The sequence below is a fragment of the Chrysemys picta genome, chromosome 3, assembly GCF_011386835.1.
Source record: "Chrysemys picta bellii isolate R12L10 chromosome 3, ASM1138683v2, whole genome shotgun sequence".
Classification (NCBI taxonomy): domain Eukaryota; kingdom Metazoa; phylum Chordata; order Testudines; family Emydidae; genus Chrysemys; species Chrysemys picta.
The window spans coordinates 23,844,264-23,865,110 of NC_088793.1; the positions used below are offsets into that span (position 1 = coordinate 23,844,264).

Consider the following 20,847-nt stretch of genomic DNA (forward strand, 5'->3'; position numbering starts at 1 on the left):
ATGTCAAGTTTAGCAGAGTACGGAACTAGGAAGCGGTGGCAGAGAAGGATTTCTCCCTGAACTTTATGACTTTGTTTTTGAGAAAAATATCACTGTGAAGGAGTCCAATTTGTCATATTGTAACAGCAAAGGGGAGAGAAAACCACTGATCCTGCCTATAAACAATATATCTGTACACCCAATTTTATTCATTCAGTAGCCACTTCACAATATACATATTTAATAAATAAACAGAGTGCAGTATTGACGGTACATTATTTTAAAATGTTGGGATTTTCCATTTGATTTAACCAGTTAATGTAAGTATGATCTAGCTCACAACATTTTTTAAGGCTTTGATGCTACTCTTTGTTTAAGCACATCTTAATTTTATGTCCACGTGTGGACCAGTTCACTTCAGTGGGATTACTTGCATGCATAAGTCTTTTCAGGTTCAGGCCTTAGATTGTTCCAGGGTAGTAAGCTGTTATGAAAGATGTCCATGTCTGTTGTACATCTGTGCTGTGCATGTATTTTATTGCTGCAGTATATATTTATACCTGTCCTATTGCATTTAAACTACTAAATAGAATATTAATGATAAAAATATAAAAAAAACCTTTGTATTCCGTTATTATATTGGTCAGCGAAGAAATAGCAGTAGGAAGGTGTTATCAGTTTTTACTATCACAAGAAGTTGAGGGGCTGATTTTCACAAGTGCTGAGCACCTACAGTTCCAATTGAAATCAATCAACTCGTGGCTACTCAGTGTTTTTGAAAGTCCACGCCCCAGGCATTTTCACTTGGTTGGCCCCTTGTAGAGAGGGGTGGGTTGGGATAGGGATGGGGGGGAGGTTTGTTTTTAAATAAATGGTGAATATTCGTCATTCACCCAGTACACTGATGTTTTCTGTACCCTTTCCTTTTTGGTTGAGCATTTGAGTTATTTTCAGGTTAGATTTTTATATAAATATCTGGAGAAGTTACTTTTTAAAATATCACCACTAGCCCTGATAAAATAATAATTAGGAAAAGGAGTAAATTTCACGAGGTACTCCAAAAGCATTGTGTTTAAGAATTTAGGAATTGCCAGACTAGATCAGATCTGAGGCCCATCTTGTCCACTGTTCTGTCTCTGACATTGGCCAGTGCCAGATGTTTCAGATTAAGGTGTAAGAACCCCTCAGTCTGCAGATGTGGGGTGATCTGCCTTCTACATTAGGTCTCTTCCACATTTCTATAGTTAGAGACAAGTTTAAGCTCTTATGCATGAGGTTTAACATCCCTTGCACCAAAAAAAATGGTTATATGTTTTCCATATAAATGTGCAATCCCATTTTGAATCTTGTTAAATTCTTCGCCTCAACAACTTCCTGTGGCACTGAGTTCCAAGGTTTAATCACACTGTGTGTGGGAAAAGTTTTTTTTTTTTTAATTTTCCACCTTTTAATTGTACTGACTGCCCTCTTGTTCTTGTGTTATGAGACAGCGAGAACAGGCGTTCCCAATCTACCTTCTCTATACCATATTTCATATATTGGTATCATGTCCTCTCTCATTCATCGCCTTATTTAAGTGAACAATCCCAGTCTTTTCAGTCTCTCTTTGTATGATTTTTTTATGCCTTAGATTATTCTTGCCACCTTTCTCTGAATCCACCTAGTTCTGCAATACCTTATATCAGATGGGGTGACCAATACCAATTCCAGATGAGGCTGCACCATTGATTTACATTTCAGTATTCTCTGTATTATTCACCATCCCATTCCTTGTGCAACCTAACATCTTGTTTGCTTTTTTAACTGCAGCTGCACACTGAGCAGAGGTTTTCGTTGAATTGTCTACAGTGACATCCAGGTCCCTTCTTTGAGCTGATACTGTTCATTTAGACCCCTGTAAGAGGTCCAAATAGTTAAAAAATTTTCCTCCCCACATGGATTACTGTGTATTTATTGACACTGAATTTAATTTGCCATTGCATTGCCCTTTCACCTAATTTGTTTAGGTCTGTCTGAAGTTCCTCACAGTCTTGTCTGATCCTGACTAACCTAAATGTCATCTGCAAATGTTGCTACCTCACTACTCAGTCCCCTTTTCCAGATCATTAATAAATTTATTAAACAACACAGGACCTAGTATGGAACCTTGAAGCAACTGCTGTTAACCTTTTGCCATTTAATCTTACCCTTTGTTTTCTGTCTCTTTGCCAGTTTTTGATCCAGGCAACACTTTGCCTCTCATGCTGTTACTACTTATCTTCTTTATTAGCCTTTTCTGTGGAACTTTGTCAAAGGCCTTTTGGAAGTCTAAATAAATTATGTCAACTGGTTCTCCTTTATCCACTACTTCATTGACACATTCAAGAATTATAAGAGATTAGTGAAACATGATTTTCCTTTTCAGACTCCATGTTAGTTAGACACCTTCCAGGTGTTTTGTTGTTCAGTTTTCAGTTATCATTTCAATCAATTTACCCGCTGCAGATGTAAGGCTTACCAGTCGATAATTCCCCGGTTCACTCCAGGGTCTTTTTAAAATATAGATACAACACTTGCTGCTCTCTAAATCTCTGGAACAGTGGCTATGTTTAATGAGATTGCAATTTTTTGGTTAGCAGTTCAGCCACTCCTTATTTAAGCTTCTTCAGAACTCTTGGATACACCATCTGGGCCTGATGACTTATACTTTCTAAATGATCAGTTTGCTCCAGCAATAATTTTTCTGGCACCTCAGACTGTTGGCGCATCTCATCCTTATTACGAGAAAAAAGCAGGTCTGAAGTAAGAATCTCCCCAACATTCTAATTGATAAAGACCAGGCAAAGAAATCATTTGGCTTCTCAGCAATGTCCTTATCTTCCTTATTTGTTCTCTTTAGCCCTGATGATCCCACAGGCTCCCCAAGTCTATTGCAGGTTTCCTTCCTCTTGTTCTTTGTTTTTACATCTTGAGCTAGTTATGTTGTGGTCTCTGTTACTTAGTGGCACAGCCATTGTCACTTCTTGATTACCTTCTATGTGTTTCCTAAGATATCAAGAATAACCTCTCCTCTTGTGTGCTCTAGAACTGGCTATTCCAAGCAGTCACTCAAAGTGTCTAGTGTTAAAGTGTCAAGAAATTGTTTCTCTAAACTTTGTCCTGTTGTGCTGTTTAACCCGTTTATGTGGGTAATTGAATTCCACCTTAATTACCACCTTTATTACGATTTTGCTAGATTTTGCTGCCTTTTTGTAATCCTTCACCGCTCTGCACTCAGTTTCTTTTTCTTGATCCAGAGGCAAGTAGTGTAGCCCTACTGCTATATAGACATTCTCACAGCTCGGGGTTTGTACCCATATTGATTCTACGACATTTCCTATTTTTCGGTGCACTTTAAAGCCAAGGTTTTCAAAAATGGCCTCTGATCTGAGATGCCATCGGTCTGATTTTCAGAGATGCTGAACAGCCACTACTCCACTGGGAGCCAGCCGAATCTGCAGGTGCTCAGCACTTCTGAAAGTCACGGGTCTAAGGTTACCACACGTCCTGGTTTTCCCGGATACAATATCTATTTTGATCCCCCGCCCTCTGTCCGGGGGGACTTTTCAAATAAGAGGCAATGTCCAGAATTTTTGCAAGCAGATGTTGCAGCTCAGAAAGAGCTGTCTCTGTGTCCCAACTGGTCCCTTTCCTGCAGTCGTAGCTCATTGGTTCCTTCCTTGCAGCCACAGATCCTGCCCACTCAGGCCCTGGCTCCTAGCCCTGGGGATGGGGAGAGGCAGGGAGGCTTTGACTGACGGCTGGCACTGCGTCCCGGGCCTGTGCCAGCCACTTTACCACTGTGACAGGAAGTGACACTGCCCCCCACCTCAAGAGTGAGGCCTCAGGTACCTGCTCCAGTACCACCACGGTACCCTTCCCAGTATTCGCACACCCCTGCAGCAGCCCCCCAAATACTCCCTCCCAGTACACACACTCCTCCAGCACCCCCAAGCCCCGTCCCAGTAAACACACCCCTCCAGTACCCCCAAATATCCCTCCCAATACACACACACATCCCTCCAGCTCACCCACCAGCACCCCCTGCCCCAGCAGTGTCCTCTTTTTGGGAACCTGAAATATGGTAACCCTAAAGGTGTCTCATTTTGTGCACCCAAAATCATCAGTCGCACATGAAAATTGTAGCCCAAGGCTTGGATCTTTGCAGGAGCCTAAGGGAGTTTGGTTCTTAACTCCCACTGAATTTCGGTGGGAATTGGGCAGCCCCGGACTCTTTTCTTTTTGTTGTGCAAGTGGTTGCTTCTGCGCTCCCTGAAGAGGAAAAACCCTCTTTGTGGGCAAATACCACAATAGCAACTCAGTATGTCTCAATAGAACCCATCAGTGAGCAATCTGTCACCTCCTGAAGCAGAGATGGGAGAGAGGGGAGACAGGAGACTCTAAATAGGCTGCAGGCAGAAGACTTTTTACATGTCTGTCCTTGCCCTAACTCAGTTTTGCTGTCGCTGTTGGGCTGAGAACAGGAAATTGCATGCGGTATCCCTAGCAAGATTGTCAAGTTCCACGTTGGTGGTCAGTAATATTTTTAATGTATATAGCCCCATTCATCCCAGTCCCAACAGGCTGGCTTCTGGTGCTCTTGCAAATTAGTGGCAAAACTCCCATGAACTTCAACTGGAGCCAGATCAGACTATACACAAAGCACTGCTAGCAACCAGCCACCCTGGTGATGGCTGCCAAGAAGACATGGTTGGAAGGAGGGGCCATGGCCAGGTACGCCATCCACAGAGGGCCTCATGGGGTCTTTTATGTCCATAGTAAGCAGACAGGACCCTGTTTTTAGAAAGTCTCTCCTGAAAAACCAGCAGCCAGCGTAGTATTAGCCGTCATGGATACCTGACCATTCCCTCCTCAGGTGAGGATTGCTTCTGACAGCCGGATAGCTTAGAGTCTGTGCTAGTGCAGTACCTAGCACAAAGGGGTCCTGGATTGTGATTGGAACCTCTAGGCACTACCACAATCCATAGAATAATAATAATAATAATAATTGACATTAACTCAGAATTACCTAACTTACAGGAGTATTGAGAAAATAAATTACTGTATATATTTGCAAAGTGCTTTGAAAATGAAAAAATGCTGTTTGAGTGCTGAGAATTCCATCCATTCTGATTATTCCAAAAGAGCATACTAGAGATCACACCGAAGAATATAATAATAATTAATTAATACATTGCACCTTTTTCTTCACTAATACTTTGGGTCAGGTAGCCCTCTCAGAAAGTCGATAGCAAAGTGGCTGTGTCATATGAATAGTGAAAAGTGAATTTCACTGAAAATTATCTTGCTTGATATTTTAGGGCCCAAGGCCCAGTCCTGCGAACGCTTTCTATCAGCTGTGTTGCTTTTCGTGGATTTTGCAGGATAATAAGTGCACAGCCGGTAGCATTTGTTTGCAGGATTGGGCCCATAGCTTGCTGTAAGTGTAAGAGATATGCTTTCTAATTGCATTACTGTGCATTTCTTTTTCTGCAGCGAATGTCCTGTATATGGCAAGCCAAGAAATGATGAAGGTTGTGGAGAGAGACAGTACAACTATCAAACAAAATTTAAAGAAGGTAACCGTTTAATCTTCAGAGTTTTGTGAGATGCCTAATCACTTGGGGACAACTTCTGCGTTCAGTTACACCAATGTAAATCCAGAGGAATTCCACTGGGCCTGATTTTGATTTCAGACCACTTTTACACCAGTGTAACTCCATTGACTTCAGAGGGGTTACTTCTGATGTACACCAATGTAAAAGAAGACTCAGACCTGTTGACTCTAATTACTCTGGCTTTACACCACTGTAACTGAGAGCAGAATCTGGTCCATGATATTTTCTACTTAAGATCAACAATTATTATTAGACTAGTAACTGAAAACCCATGCTATTGCATAGGTGTAATTCGTAAAGTTGTGTGTAAAAAAGCTGAAAATATCTGAGAACTTAAAAATTGGACAGTAACAGACCACAAATCCCAGTGATGATTGAACCTGATGATATGCTAAACAAAAAGAGCTCTCAAACGTACTTGTAGCTGTATTTGTCACTTCACAGTAACTCAAGAGACATTCTAGGCTTCAGAGTGATGTTTGGGGTTGTTGTGTCAGTGGTTATGTTGATTTGTGTGTCAGTTGCATTGTGCTGGGAGAATTGTGTAGATTTGTATGGGTGACAAAGCGAGGAGTGTGTGGTGAGGAGCTATGTATTTGGGTTATTGTGTGTACTGGTTGTGGTGTTTATGGGTATAGGTGGTTGTGTTGATTTGTGTCTGAGGGATTGTACTAGGGTTTATGTTGATTTGTGTGGGTTGCAGTTGGGTGCGGGCAGTTAAGCCAAGTAGTCCACCATCTGAGCAGTCTTCCTCACAGAACCAATGAATTAGTTCCATGCAAATAAGCTGTAGAGTAAGTGTGGTGATTGGTTGGCATTCACCCAAGAGTTCTGAAAGAACTCAAATGTGAAATTGCGGAACTATTAACTATGGTTTGTAACCTGTCCTTTAAATCAGCTTCTGTACCCAATGACTGGAAGATAGCTAATGTAATGCCAATATTTTAAAAGGGCTCTAGAGGTGATCCCGGCAACTACAGACCGGTAAGTCCTATGTCAGTACCGGGCAAATTAGTTGAAACAATAGTAAAGAATACAATTGTCAGACACATAGAAGAACATAAATTGTTGGGCAAAAGTCAACATGGTTTCTGTAAAGGGAAATCATGTCTCACTAATCTATTAGAGTTCTTTGAAGGGGTCAGCAAACATGTGGACAAGGGGGATCCAGTGGACATAGTGTACTTAGATTTCCAGAAAGCCTTTGACAAGTTCCCTCACCAAAGGCTCTTACGTAAATTAAGTTGTTATGGGATAAGAAGGAAGATCCTTTCATGAATTGAGGACTGGTTAAAAGACAGGGAACAAAGGGTAGGAATAAATGGTAAATTTTCAGAATGGAGAGGGGTAACTAGTGGTGTTCCCCAAGGGTCAATCCTAGGACCAATCCTATTCAACTTATTCATAAACGATCTGGAGAAACGAGTAAACAGAGAGGTGGCAAAGTTTTCAGACAATACTAAACAGCTCAAGATAGTTAAGACCAAAGCAGACTGTGAATAACTTCAAAAAGATCTCACAAAATGAAGTGATTGGGCAACAAAATGGCAAATGAAATTTAACGTGGATAAATGTAAAGTAATGCACATTGGAAAAAATAACCCCAACTATACATACAATATGATGGGGGCTAATTTAGCTACAACGAATCAGGAAAGAGATCTTGGAGTCATCGTGGATAGTTCTCTGAAGACGTCCACACAGTGTGCAGTGGCAGTCAAAAAAGCAAACAGGATGTTAGGAATCATTACAAAAGGGATAGAGAATAAGATGGAGAATATCTTGCCCTTATATAAATCCATGGTATGCCCACATCTTGAATGCTCCGTACAGATGTGGTCTCCTCATCTCAAAAAAGATACACTGGCATTAGAAAAGGTTCAGAGAAGGGCAACTAAAATGATTAGGGGTTTGGAATGGGTCCATATGAGGAGAGATTAAAGAGGCTAGGACTCTTCAGCTTGGAAAAGTGGAGACTAAGGGGGGGATATGATAAAGGTATATAAAATCATGAGTGGTGTGGAGAAAGTGAATAAGGAAAAGTTATTTACTTGTTCCCATAATGAAATTAATGGGCAACAGGTTTAAAACAAATAAAAGGAAGTTCTTCTTCACACAGCGCACAGTCAACCTGTGGAACTCCTTGCCTGAAGAGGTTGTGAAGGCTAGGACTATAACATGGTTTAAAAGAGAACTAGATAAATTCATGGAGGTTAAGTCCATTAATGGCTATTAGCCAGGATGGGTAAGGAATGATGTCCCTAGCCTCTGTTGTCAGAGGGTGGAGATGGATGGCAGGAGAGAGATCACTTGATCTTTACCTGTTAGGATCACTCCCTCTGGGGCACCTAGCATTGGCCACTGTCAGAAGACAGGATACTGGGCTGAATGGACCTTTGGTCTGACCCAGTATGGCCATTCTTATGTTCTCATGTTGAGTTACCTCTGACATCACAATCATCTCAAACTCTTTGCATGGCATAGATACATGCCCTGCTGTCTCAGGCAGTGGTGCTGGAACAATTTTTATAGTGGGGGGTGCTGAAGGCAGAAACCATGTATGTGGGTTGTTATTACTACTTCAAGCCAGGGGGTGTGGCAGCCCCCTAGTTCCAGCACCTCTGCACTCAGGTGTAATTTGTAAAGTCAAAATGGCAGAGAACTTAATTGGATAGTGACAGACTGCAAAATCCAATGATAATTGAACCTGGTGATATTCTGAATAAAAAGAGCTCTCAGCCTTCTTTATAGCTGTTTCCAGTGCTTCACACTAACTCAACAGACACAGGAGGCTTCAGAGTGCTAATCCTGGAAACTTATTATATAGAATCAGATTCTGTGGGCTTGATTTTCCACTGCACCTGAAACAGCCCAGGCACAGTGCAGAGGGGTCAGGGAGACAATAGGGAGATATGCATCCGAAGAAGTGGGCTGTAGTCCACGAAAGCTTATGCTCTAATAAATTTGTTAGTCTCTAAGGTGCCACAAGTACTCCTGTTCTTCTTTTTGCGGAGACAATAGTGACTCCCTGATCTTCAGCTGCTTGGCTCTGGTATAAGTTAAGGCCAGATAGGGGCAACTTTGACTTACTCTACTGAGGGACCTTACACCAATGGAGAATCAGGAGTAGCAAAGACTCGCTCAGCCACGCCCCCTCCTTTCTCCATGCTTTTCACACTCTCTCTCCCTGGACCTGCAAGAGTGGTTTCCAGCACTTGACACTGGCAGAGATTCCCTCTCTACAGAGGGGAATTCTCCAGTGTAAATCTCCAGCTACCGTAGCCCACTGTGTGCCATGCAATGTAAGCAGGGCAAGGTGAACTTGGCAGATCATAGAATCCAACCATGTCTATTTTCTGTCAGTTGGTTAAGGTTAGATTTTGATTTTATGTGTCACTTTGCTGCTGCACGCTTCGAAATGCATTTTAATATTTTGCGCACTGGAAATAAAATACTGCAAGTTGGGGCTAGGTAACCAAAAATCTCCACTCACAGTCAGCAGTGCCGTAGCAATGCTGTCTATCATTCCTTTCAACACAATTATTCCCTTAAGCTGCCCAGACAGGTTTGGCGTGGATGCAGATAGAGAAAGCACAAGATGCAATCTCAACGAATCCTTCAGAAGAGCATGCTCCAGTTCTGATGTTCAAAAAACGTTGCCATGACACTCTCATCATGCAGCACTGGGCTTGTATGATTTTATTTTATTTAACTCGGCCTTTGTGGGGAAGGACAATTGTCCTGTCTCCCTTAAGGAGATTCTTAAAGAAGACCCCGAAGGCCTGATCCTTGCAGGTAGTCTCATTGACTTGACTTAAATAGAACTAATCACAAAAAGCAGTGGGTTTAAACTGCAGCAAGGGAGGTCTAGGTTGGACATTAGGAAAAAGTTCCTAGCTGCCAGGGTGGTTAAACACTGGAATAAATTGCCTAGGGAGGTTGTGGAATCTCCATCTCTGGAGATATTTAAGAGTCGGTTAGATAAATGTCTATCAGGGATGGTCTAGACAGTATTTGGTCCTGCCATGCGGGCAGGGGACTGGACTCGATGACCTCTCGAGGTCCCTTCCAGTCCTAGAATCTATGAATCTATGAATATGCTTGATCCAAAGGTCATTAAAGCCACTGGAGACTCCCACTCATTTCAGTGTGCTTTGGATCACACCCCATGTCAGTAAAGCTTTGCAGGTTACAATGGGACTGCTCGTGGTAATAAAGTGAAGTAGTTATTTGCAAGATTGGACTTTAGGCACTTTTGGAAATTTTACCTTAATCACATGCTTAACTTTAAGCACGAGCAGACCCATTGACTTCAATGAGACTATCGATGTGCATTATGTGCTTTGCTGGGTCAGAGCCACAGTGCTTATAGCTAGAGCCCTACCAAATTCACGGTCCATTTTGGTCAGTTTCACGGTTCTAGGATTTTTTAAATCGTACATTTCATGATTTCAGCTATTTCAATCTGAAATTTCACGGTGTTGTAATTGTAGGGGTCCTGACCAAAAAAGGGGTCACAAGATTATTGTAGGGGGAGTTTTTCATAGATTCATAGATTCTAGGACTGGAAGGGACCTCGAGAGGTCATTGAGTCCAGTCCCCTGCCCGCATGGCAGGACCAAATACTGTCTAGACCATCTCTGATAGACATTTATCTAATCTACTCTTAAATATCTCCAGAGATGGAGATTCCACAACCTCCCTAGGCAATTTATTCCAGTGTTTAACCACCCTGACAGTTAGGAACTTTTTCCTAATGTCCAACCTAAACTTCCCTTGCTGCTGTTTAAGCCCACTGCTTCTTGTTCTATCCTTAGAGGCTAAGGTGAACAAGTTTTCTCCCTCCTCCTTATGACACCCTTTTAGATACCTGAAAATTGCTATTATGTCCCCTGTCAGTCTTCTCTTTTCCAAACTAAACAAACCCAATTCTTTCAGCCTTCCTTCATAGGTCATGTTCTCAAGACCTTTAATCATTCTTGTTGCTCTTCTCTGGACCCTCTCCAATCCACATCTTTCTTGAAATGCGGTGTCCAGAACTGGACACAATACTCCAGTTGAGGCCTATCCAGCGCAGAGTAGAGCGGAAGAATGACTTCTCGTGTCTTGCTCACAACACACCTGTTAATACATCCCAGAATCACGTTTGCTTTTTTTGCAACAGCATCATACTGTTGACTCATATTTAGCTTGTGGTCCACTATAACCCCTAGATCCCTTTCTGCCGTACTCCTTCCTAGACAGTCTCTTCCCATTCTGTATGTGTGAAACTGATTGTTCCTTCCTAAGTGGAGCACTTTGCATTTGTCTTTGTTAAACTTCATCCTGTTTACCTCAGACCATTTCTCCAATTTGTCCAGATCATTTTGAATTATGACCCTGTCCTCTAAAGCAGTTGCCATCCCTCCCAGTTTGATATCATCTGCAAACTTAATAATCGTACTTTCTATGCCAATATCTAAGTCGTTAATGAAGATATTGAACAGAGCCGGTCCCAAAACAGACCCCTGTGGAACCCCACTTGTTATGCCTTTCCAGCAGGATTGGGAACCATTAATAACAACTCTCTGAATAAGGTTATCCAGCCAGTTATGCACCCACCTTATAGTAGCCCCATCTAAATTGTATTTGCCTAGTTTATTGATAAGAATATCATGCGAGACCGTATCAAATGCCCTACTAAAGTCTAGGTATACCACATCCACAGCTTCTCCCTTATCCACAAGACTCATTATCCTATCAAAGAAAGCTATCAGATTGGTTTGACACGATTTGTTCTTTACAAATCCATGCTGGCTATTCCCTATCACCTTACCACCTTCCAAGTGTTTGCAGATGATATCCTTAATTTCTTGCTCCATTATCTTCCCTGGCACAGAAGTTAAACTAAGTGGTCTGTAGTTTCCTGGGTTGTTTTTATTTCCCTTTTTATAGATGGGCACTATATTTGCCCTTTTCCAGTCTTCTGGAATCTCTCCCGTCTCCCATGATTTTCCAAAGATAATAGCTAGAGGCTCAGATACCTCCTCTATTAGCTCCTTGACTATTCTAGGATGCATTTCATTAGGCCCTGGTGACTTGCAGGCATCTAACTTTTCTAAATGATTTTGAACTTGTTCTTTTTTTATTTTATCTGCTAAACCTACCCCCTTCCCATTAGCATTCACTATGTTTGGCATTCCTTCAGACTTCTCGGTGAAGACCGAAACAAAGAAGTCATTAAGCATCTCTGCCATTTCCAAGTTTCCTGTTACTGTTTCTCCCTCTTCACTGAGCAGTGGGCCTACCCTGTCTTTGGTCTTCCTCTTGCTTCTAATGTATTGATAAAAAGTCTTCTTGTTTCCCTTTATTCCTGTAGCTAGTTTGAGCTCATTTTGTGCCTTTGCCTTTCTAATCTTGCCCCTGCATTCCTGTGCTGTTTGCCTATATTCATCCTTTGTAATCTGTCCTAGTTTCCATTTTTTATATGACTCCTTTTTATTTTTTAGATCATGCAAGATCTCGTGGTTAAACCAAGGTGGTCTTTTGCCACATTTTCTATCTTTCCTAACCAGCGGAATAGCTTGCTTTTGGGCCCTTAATAGTGTCCCTTTGAAAAACTGCCAACTCTCCTCAGTTGTTTTTCCCCTCAGTCTTGATTTCCATGGGACTTACCTATCAGCTCTCTGAGCTTACCAAAAATCTGCCTTCCTGAAATCCATTGTCTCTATTTTGCTGTACTCCCTTCTACCCATCCTGAGAATTGCAAACTCTATGATTTCATGATCACTTTCACCCAAGCTGCCTTCTACTTTCAAATTCTCAATGAGTTCCTCCCTATTTGTTAAAATCAAGTCTAGAAAGCTTCCCCCCTAGTAGCTTTTTCAACCTTCTGAAATAAAAAGTTGTCTGCAATGCAGTCCAAGAATTTATTGGATAGTCTGTGCCCCGCTGTGTTATTTTCACAACATATATCTGGATAGTTGAAGTCCCCCATCACCACCAAATCTTGGGCTTTGGATGATTTTGTTAGTTGTTTAAAAAAAGCCTCATCCACCTCTTCCACCTGGTTAGGTGGCCTGTAGTAGACCCCTAGCATGACATCACCCTTGTTTTTTACCCCTTTTAGCCTAACCCAGAGACTCTCAACACTTCCGTCTCCTATGTCCATCTCCACCTCAGTCCAAGTGTGTACATTTTTAATATATAAGGCAACACCTCCTCCCTTTTTCCCCTGTCTATCCTTCCTGAGCAAGCTGTACCCATTCACACCAATATTCCAATCGTGTGTATTATCCCACCAAGTTTCATTGATGTCAACAATGTCATAGTTGTATTTATTTATTAGCACTTCCAGTTCTTCCTGCTTATTACCCATACTTCTCGCATTTGTATATAGGCATCTAAGATACTGGTTTGATCTTGCCTTCCAGTTTTGCCCTGACCCTCCTTTCTCTCTGCCATTATAGCCCACGCTCCCTCTTGTTTCCGACCCATCTCCCAGGTCTCCATGTTCCCCACTTACCTGTGGGCTTTGCTCACCTGTCCCCGTCAAACCTAGTTTAAAGCCCAAGTATTGCTACCCTTACTGCCGCACTGCTGCGGGCTGCGGCACTGTCTTCAGAGCTGGGCAGCTGGAGAGTGGCTCTGTTGGCAGGAAGCCCACCTCTGAAGGCAGAGCTGCCACCAGCAGTAGCGCAGAAGTAAGGAAGGCGGGGTATGGTATCACCACCCTTACTGCTGCGCTGATGCCTGCAGAGCTGGGCCCTCAGCCAGCAGCCGCCACTCTCCAGCCGCCCTGCTCTGAAGGCAGCAGCGCAGAAGCAAGGGTGGCATGGTATAGTATTGCCATGCTCACTTCTGTGCTGCTGCTGGGGGGGGTGCTGCCTCCAGAGCTGGGTGCATGGCCAAGAGCCGCCGCTCTCCAGCCACTCAGCTCTGAAGGCAGCGCAGAAGTAAGGGTGGCAATACAGTGACCCCCCTGCAACTCCCTTTTGGGTCAGGACCCCCAAAATGCTGGTCTCCCCTGTGAAATCTGTATCTTATAGGGTAAAAGCACACAAAAGACCAGATTTCACGGTCTGTGACGTGTTTTTCATGGCCATGAATTTGGTAGGGCCCTACTTACAGCTACGTAGTTCCATTGAATTCAGTGGGACTGCTCACATGCTTCAGGTTACACACATGCTTATTTCCTTTGCTGAATCAGAACCTATGATAACAGTTTGCAGGTGCCTTTGTCTGCTTTAGTAAGTGTTTTTCTTGACACTGTCAACCTATGCAATGCCTGGGCATGCAGGGACCTTTGAAAACCTGCGTTAACTTTGTTTTATTGATTCCACTGTGTCGTCACCTTTCAAAAAGGGCAAATGTACCCAAGACAATGAAATGTTGAGGCAAGGTTATGGGCAGCTGGCAAGCCAAAGAAGCAGCAGAAACAAACGTGAGGTTAAATGCCTCTCTTTTTTTATTCTTCCTTCTAGTAATTTCTGGGAATGTGAGAATTAGGGGAAAAATCTGAGTTGGCCTTAAGTTAAATTGGAAGTATATTGACAGTAAAAGTGGGTTTGATTTATAAAGGTTGGAAGTTTATAAAAATAGGAACTATAGTCCAAGTTGCTATAGAGTTGGCAAGTTGTCGCTTTAAAAAATTTATACTGTTGAGTAGTCAGTGTGATCATAAGTTAAAAGCCAACCTTAACACCTGACGGTGCCAGCTGCTGGGAAATAGAAAAGTTATTTCTGGATCATGTTTTCATGTTGTGTTCTGAAGGAGAGGGAAGAGGAGACACTAAATTATTCCAGTCTCCCTCCGTCCAGATTTAAGTGTAATTCTTACTAGTTGGGGAGCAATAGAAAATATGTTTCTCTTCAGAACTAGGGTTCCCAGTCTAACAATGCTAATTGGTCAGATGTGTGTTTTGTGGGGCTTGGAACATTATTTGGGTCGTTAGTTGAGGCATTTCACTTGCAGACTTCTAAAGAGGGAAAATATGCACATTTGATGGCGGTGGCAATGGAATTGTATGCAGAAAATGGAGATTTGCCTGTTTCCCATATAATTATGGTGGATTTTTTTTAAATAGGGGCACGAACATTGTTAATGAAAACCATGCAGTGAGTGAATCTCCAATAGGCTCGGTATTGCAGCACCCTCCAGAGTTATGTTAAATTACAAAATCCAGACAAAAAAGGTAGGGTTTAGTGATGCAAGACTAACTAAGCTATGGGGGTTAATTATTGTTAGCTGATTATTCTAGAGCCAGCTGAACTGAGTTCCTTCACTGTAATAACACCTACTCCCTTTCCTAACAGAAACTGGAAGCACAGATACTGTACTAGAGGAAGTTTATTGTGATTTTTACAAAAAAGGAAATGTGCTGTAATTCAATATTGGTAAAAGACGAATCAACACTGAACATCACAATCTTTGCAAGTGTAAGGAAAAGTCAGAAGAAAGGGTAAATGGCTATAGCAGATTTTCCACAAGGCTGTGATAAGCAGTAACATTACCGCATAGTGTTCCCAAATGATATTTAATTCCTTTAAGTATATTCCTGGGCTTGTTTTAAGGCCTGGGCTTGTAAGTCTTACTTGTGACTTATCTTTATTCACATGAGCAGTCCTGTGGCCATCAATGGGAATGCACTCTTAAAAAAGGACTAATATCTCTGCTTTTAGGGCTTCCAAGAGAAGGCATTTAGTAAATTCTTGCACTCTGGTTTTATAGAAATTCTCCCAATTTTTGTCCCATTTCGTCACACCCAACGTGCAGTGGTTCATGGCTATTTTTTTCTGTAGGACCTGCCCCAGAGCCCACCCCTGCCCCAAGGCTTCAGATCCTGAGTTGCAGCCCAAGCCCGAACATCTACACAGCTATTATTAGCACCATAGTATGTAGACCCAGGCTCTGAGACTAGCTGCCACAGGATCCTGCTTGCTGTGTAGACGTACCCATAGTCATAGATGAAGAAAAATAGAGCCCAGTGTTATGAGCTGAGAACCAGGTCAGTTTCAGCTTTGCTCTGCCTGGCCTGGCCTTTGTCACTGTGGGTCACAGTGGGCTAGATGCTGCTGCCCTCACTCATCTTTCCCCTTCAATTGTCATGTTGAAGTCAATGGAACTGCTCGCCAAAGACCAGGCTTTGATATCCTTACTCAAGTTGAGTAGCACCCTACTCCATGGCAATCCCAATGACATAGGGGAGGTAAGGTCCTGTTGAATGTCAGTAAGAGTATCAGAATCTGGTCTGGAGTGAGCAAGGGCAGCAGAATCCGATCATATATTGCTAAAACTTCAACTGCGGTTTTCAAATCCGTTTTTTTATATTTGAAGTTTAGACAAACTTTCCTTATGAGATTGCACATTACTGACACAGCTAAATATATATTGCAAAGCACTTTATTTAAGCTTTTAAAAATAATCTGTATTATGTAAAGGGCTGTTCCAGTCTCCCTTATTTATGGCAAATCCTATGCATCCTTTATTAAAAGGATATTTTTTACCCGATAGCCTTTGAGTCTCAGGCACTGTAAGTAAATAGTTCTCTGTGTAATCTTTGGTCCACATGCATAGCTGCCGTTAGCATTATTAACAGATATTTTTGCATGAGGTTGCACTGAAGCAAAGAGAGAGCGAACAAACTTCCCTGTTGTCCAGACATATACATTCCATAAACCCTGATGGGGATTAGGCATGAACACCAAGGAGTCTACTCTACGCAGTGTATTCCATAGCATGAAACATATCGCAAATACAGAGGAATCACATGGCCTATAGAATCATGTGCTAAATAGCCACGTGTACAGAACCCACTTTTCAGAACTCAGTACTTTCATCACATTGAAAGCTGGGTTTCAGTTGCCTTTCAGCTCTCAGTTTTTACAGAGAAGCTGATTTTATTTATTTAGGTTTCACAAAATCTAGTGCTTTCCTTAATGTTTGTTTTTTAAAACCACACAAATAATTAAGATCTGTCCCTTACAACTTTACCACAAGCCAGACAAGTAACTATTCCAAATACTGTCCTGTGCTGCAGATTGACAACCAGCCCATCTGCAGAGTCCCAGCAAACAAACAAAAATTGCTTTACAATGTGCCTGGAAAGTTAACAAATCTGGGCTCTGACAGAGCTAGCTAGGCAGCAAGGTCCAAAGGCTTTGCCATCACACCCATTGATCTCAACTGCAGCAATATCGCAGGGGGAGAGAGGTGGCGTCTCAGAGAACCAGGTCCCCAAATGTTTAGAGTATTATAGGTTAAAACCAACACTTTGAATTCCACCCAGAAACGGATTGGTGAAGCCAAAGCACTGCTGAGGCAAATCCAAAACTGGAATAGAGCATCCCAGACCAATCCATTTCTGTCTCATTCACATTATGCTCTTGGCAGGAGGAGGAGGCACTTCCACAAATCAGTTTCGATACATCTTGACTGAGACAAAAATTAATCCTGGGCTAAAGTCTTTTAAACCAGCTATTGACTAGTTACTTTGGAGAGACCCTTCAGGAAGGAACGCTGCTGCCTTATCCAGTGAATGCATGCGGGAGTAATAATAGAGTTAGCATTTCTGACATCAGGATTTTACAATGAGGATACTGATACTAGCTTGATTGCAGTGGCACATGTGCCACCGCCAGTTTATATCCACTCAGGGCCAATCCTTTGTTCCGTGCCATCAGTTGGAGTAGTGCTTGCCCAAGGAGTAGTGTACTCTGTGTTGTGTACCGAATTCCAAAAAGATAAAGGAAACTGTGTTTAATCCAATCGATATTTTTAACTATTTTTGTTTGTTTGTTTTCGGTATTGACCTATCAGAGTCATAGAAGAGGCATAAGGAAATTCGACCCTCAATAATGTATACTTTTTTTGAACTGTCATACATACTAAAATAAATGCCAATAGAGTCAACTGCAGGAAATCTTTACTGTTTTCTTAGAAACTCTTTAAGATGTAAACATCCTGTTGATATCAATCTCAGATTCTCCTAGTGTTTACACAGCAGCAGCTATCATTGTGCCAGGTCTGGCAGAGGAGCTGATAATACTGTATGCAGGCAACATTTAAGGAGTTAAGGTTAAAAATACTTAAGAGTAAAACAGCTCACAAGAACATTGTCATTACTACTATATGAAGCGTTAAGATTAAACTTAAACCCCAAAATTTTAAAATCTTGAAATACCCAGTTAAAACCTTAACTCTGTCCCTGTAGAGAAATTCTGAGAAAAACCAGACAGCTTTGTTCATTCACAAGCAACAGGTGCCTCTCGTGAGGGATCACATAAGCTAAAATGCCTTACTCACAGGATTACCAACTCTCACAATTTTATCATGTCTTGTGATATTTGAGGGTTTTTCTTAAAGCCCCAATTACAGTAACTCCTCACTTAAAGTCATCCCAGTTAATGTTGTTTCGTTGTTACGTTGCCGATCAATTAGGGAACATGCTCGTTTAAAGTTGTGTAATGCTCTCTTCTAACGTCGTTTGGCAGCCGCCTGCTTTGTATACTGCTTGCAGGAAGAGCAGCCCGTTGGAGCTAGCTGGTGGAGGCTTGGAACCAGGGTGGACCGGCAGCCCCCCTATTAGCTCCCCGCTCCCCTAAGTTCCCTGTGCAGCAGCCGCCCAGCAGGCTATCAATTGCAGCTGTCCCTCCTCCCACTGCCATGTGCTGCTCCTGCCCTCTGCCTTGGAGCTGCTACCCGAGACTCCTGCTTGCTGTGCGGGGGGGAGGGAAGGAAGAACCGGGGCTAATGTCAGGGTGTCCCACTCTCCCCTGCTCCTGCACCCTGCTTACCCCATCTTCCATAGAGTAGGGGGGGACACACCAGGGCTCAGGACGGAGGGAGCTTGCAGCAGCTGCGGTCTCAGCAAGCTGATCTAATTAACAAGGCAGTGTACTTAAAGGGGAAATGCGCATATCTCCCTCTATTCCTGCTGCCTTATAGAGTGAGAGAGTTAACCCTGGAGGGCTCAGCCAATTGCTAGTTCATCATTTAGCAGTAAGGAAATATCCCACCCTCTGACTCCTCCACATCAACCAAGCTTCACAATCATCATCACTGTGTACAAGTATTAAATTGTTTGTTTAAAACTTATACCGTGTGTATATATATATATATGTAATATAGTCTTTTGTCTGGTGAAAAAAATTTCCCTGGAACCTAACCCCCTCATTTATATTAATTCTTATGGGAAAATTGGATTCGCTTAACATCGTTTTGCTTAAAGTCACATTTTTCAGGAACACAACTACAACGTTAAGTGAGGAGTTACTGTGCTGGATCAGGTTATTACCTGAGTGTCTTAGCTTTCATTTTTTACAAAGTAAGCGTCTAGTTCTCCTGGTGTCAGCTACAAAATGTGAATCTTACATGTCCCAAGATCAGAAGGAAAATAATAAGAATCCCAAATTTATTGTTTTTTCCCTTAAATCTCGTGATTTTTTAAGCCAGTCTTGTGAATATTGGGGCCTGACTCATGTTTTTTGAATACTTGGGTTGGCAATAGTGTACTCCTAATGGTATAGCGATTGTACTGACTCCGGTCAACTCTACAGCCACACATGGGCCAGAGGAAAAGATGTATTTTACAGATTCCCAAGTACACAAATAGCATACAGAAGGCCAACATGCCCCACTCTTGATGAAGAGTCCACATGCCTCCAACTACTCATGTTTCGTTAATTACAGAGCTACTTAATCTAAATGCAGTAAAACCTGCCTTAGGGACCACCTCTGAAGAGAGACCACCTGTCATGAGTGACCACTTACAGAGGCCATGGAATGTTTTCCCCCTATAATTTAACTATGAAGAATCTGTGAACAGTAACAACCTGTCATCTGTGACTAGCGACCACATTTCCTTACTCCCTTCCGTAAAAACAAACCTGTAGGAGAAACCAATCTTCCTTACTTCTGTGCTGCTGCTGACGGCGGCGTTGCCTTCAGAGCTGGGTGCTTGGCTAGCAGCTGCTGCTTTCTGGCCACCCCGCTCTGAAGGCAGAGCAGAGAGCAGCAGTTGCTGGCTGAGTGCCCAGCTCTGAAGGCAGTACCACTGCCAGCAGCAGCACAGAAGTAAGGGTGGCATGGCATGGTATGGTATTGTCACCCTTACTTCTCTGCTGGCACTGGAGTGGCCTGCAGAGCTGGGTGCCCAGCCAGCAGCCCCCACTCTACAGCCGCCCAGCTCTGAAGGCAGCGCAGAAATCAGGGTGGCGATACCATAAACCCCCTACAATAGCCTTGCAACCCCCTTTTGGGTCTGGACCCCCAATTTGAGAAATGCTGTGTACTTTTGTATACTCTGCTGTTCTACTGTATTAATAAACCCACCAAGAGATTTTAAATACCGTACAGAACTGTATTGTATACTGTATGTAATGTTCATTCAAAAGGCGATTCAAATTAAACATGAAACATGGGTAATAATAGTAGTCTTTTTCTACATCACAAAAGTGCCCATTTTACAGCAAACCTTTGAAGAGCGACCACCTCTTACAAGTCACCCCTTTTGCTAACTCCCATGAGGTGTCGCTCTTGGCAGGTTTTACTGTATGCAGCCTGGAGGTAAAGAAAGTCTTTTCCATAAAGTGCTAGCTGCAGTGGAGAACGTTTGTTCTCAACCAGTCACCAAATTGTACAGAGGGACAGAGGAGTAGCCGCAGGCTCGATAAGCAAAAGAATTGGGGAAAGGAGTAAAGGGCCATGAAGTGGGCCAGAGCCAGGCGATTGATCTTAAAAGGAAGGAGGGCACATTTGAATTGTGGAGGTCTGAATGAGTTGGGATTAATGGCAAAGTTCATCTACAGTTTTCTTGGCAACGTAGTGTATAGGTGAAGAGTTTCACTGCTTTACCCTTTACAGAGAGAATTTCAAAGCTATAAATGATAGTTAGATACCGAACTCCCATTGACTTTTCGTTGGTGCCTTAATTCCATGTGTGCCATTGAAAATCTCCCCCGCCGATTGTGACCCACATTTTAGATTGTATGGCACAATCCATTCAACACCTGGATTCAGGTAGCAGAACTGACTATCAGAAAACAAATTTGGATTCTAACAAAGTTCAGGAATTTCTAATTAGAATATTTATGAATATAATTTTTTTATATTAAACTGGCATGGCTGGTAATCCCACCTATTATTAAAATTACATAACACTGCCCATTGCGAGACTCTGTGTTCAGTAGCTTAGTTGTGTTTATGTTAAACACATGTGCGCACGCAGTTAGATGTATAACTTGTATTAGTTAC

General features: G+C 42.4%; 1 protein-coding gene across 4 annotated transcripts in view; it reads left to right on the forward strand.

Moving 5' to 3' along the window:
* Positions 1-20,847, forward strand: part of LDAH (lipid droplet associated hydrolase) — a 183,642-nt gene that overhangs the window by 159,285 nt on the left and 3,510 nt on the right. For all 4 annotated transcript variants that reach the window (XR_010599388.1, XM_065587612.1, XM_065587611.1 and 1 more), the window contains one exon: positions 5,494-5,576. Coding sequence is in view for 3 of the 4 variants with exons in the window: in XM_065587612.1 (XP_065443684.1) it covers positions 5,494-5,576 (83 nt within the window). In the remaining variant the exon portion in view is untranslated. The remainder of the gene's footprint in view (positions 1-5,493; positions 5,577-20,847) is intronic.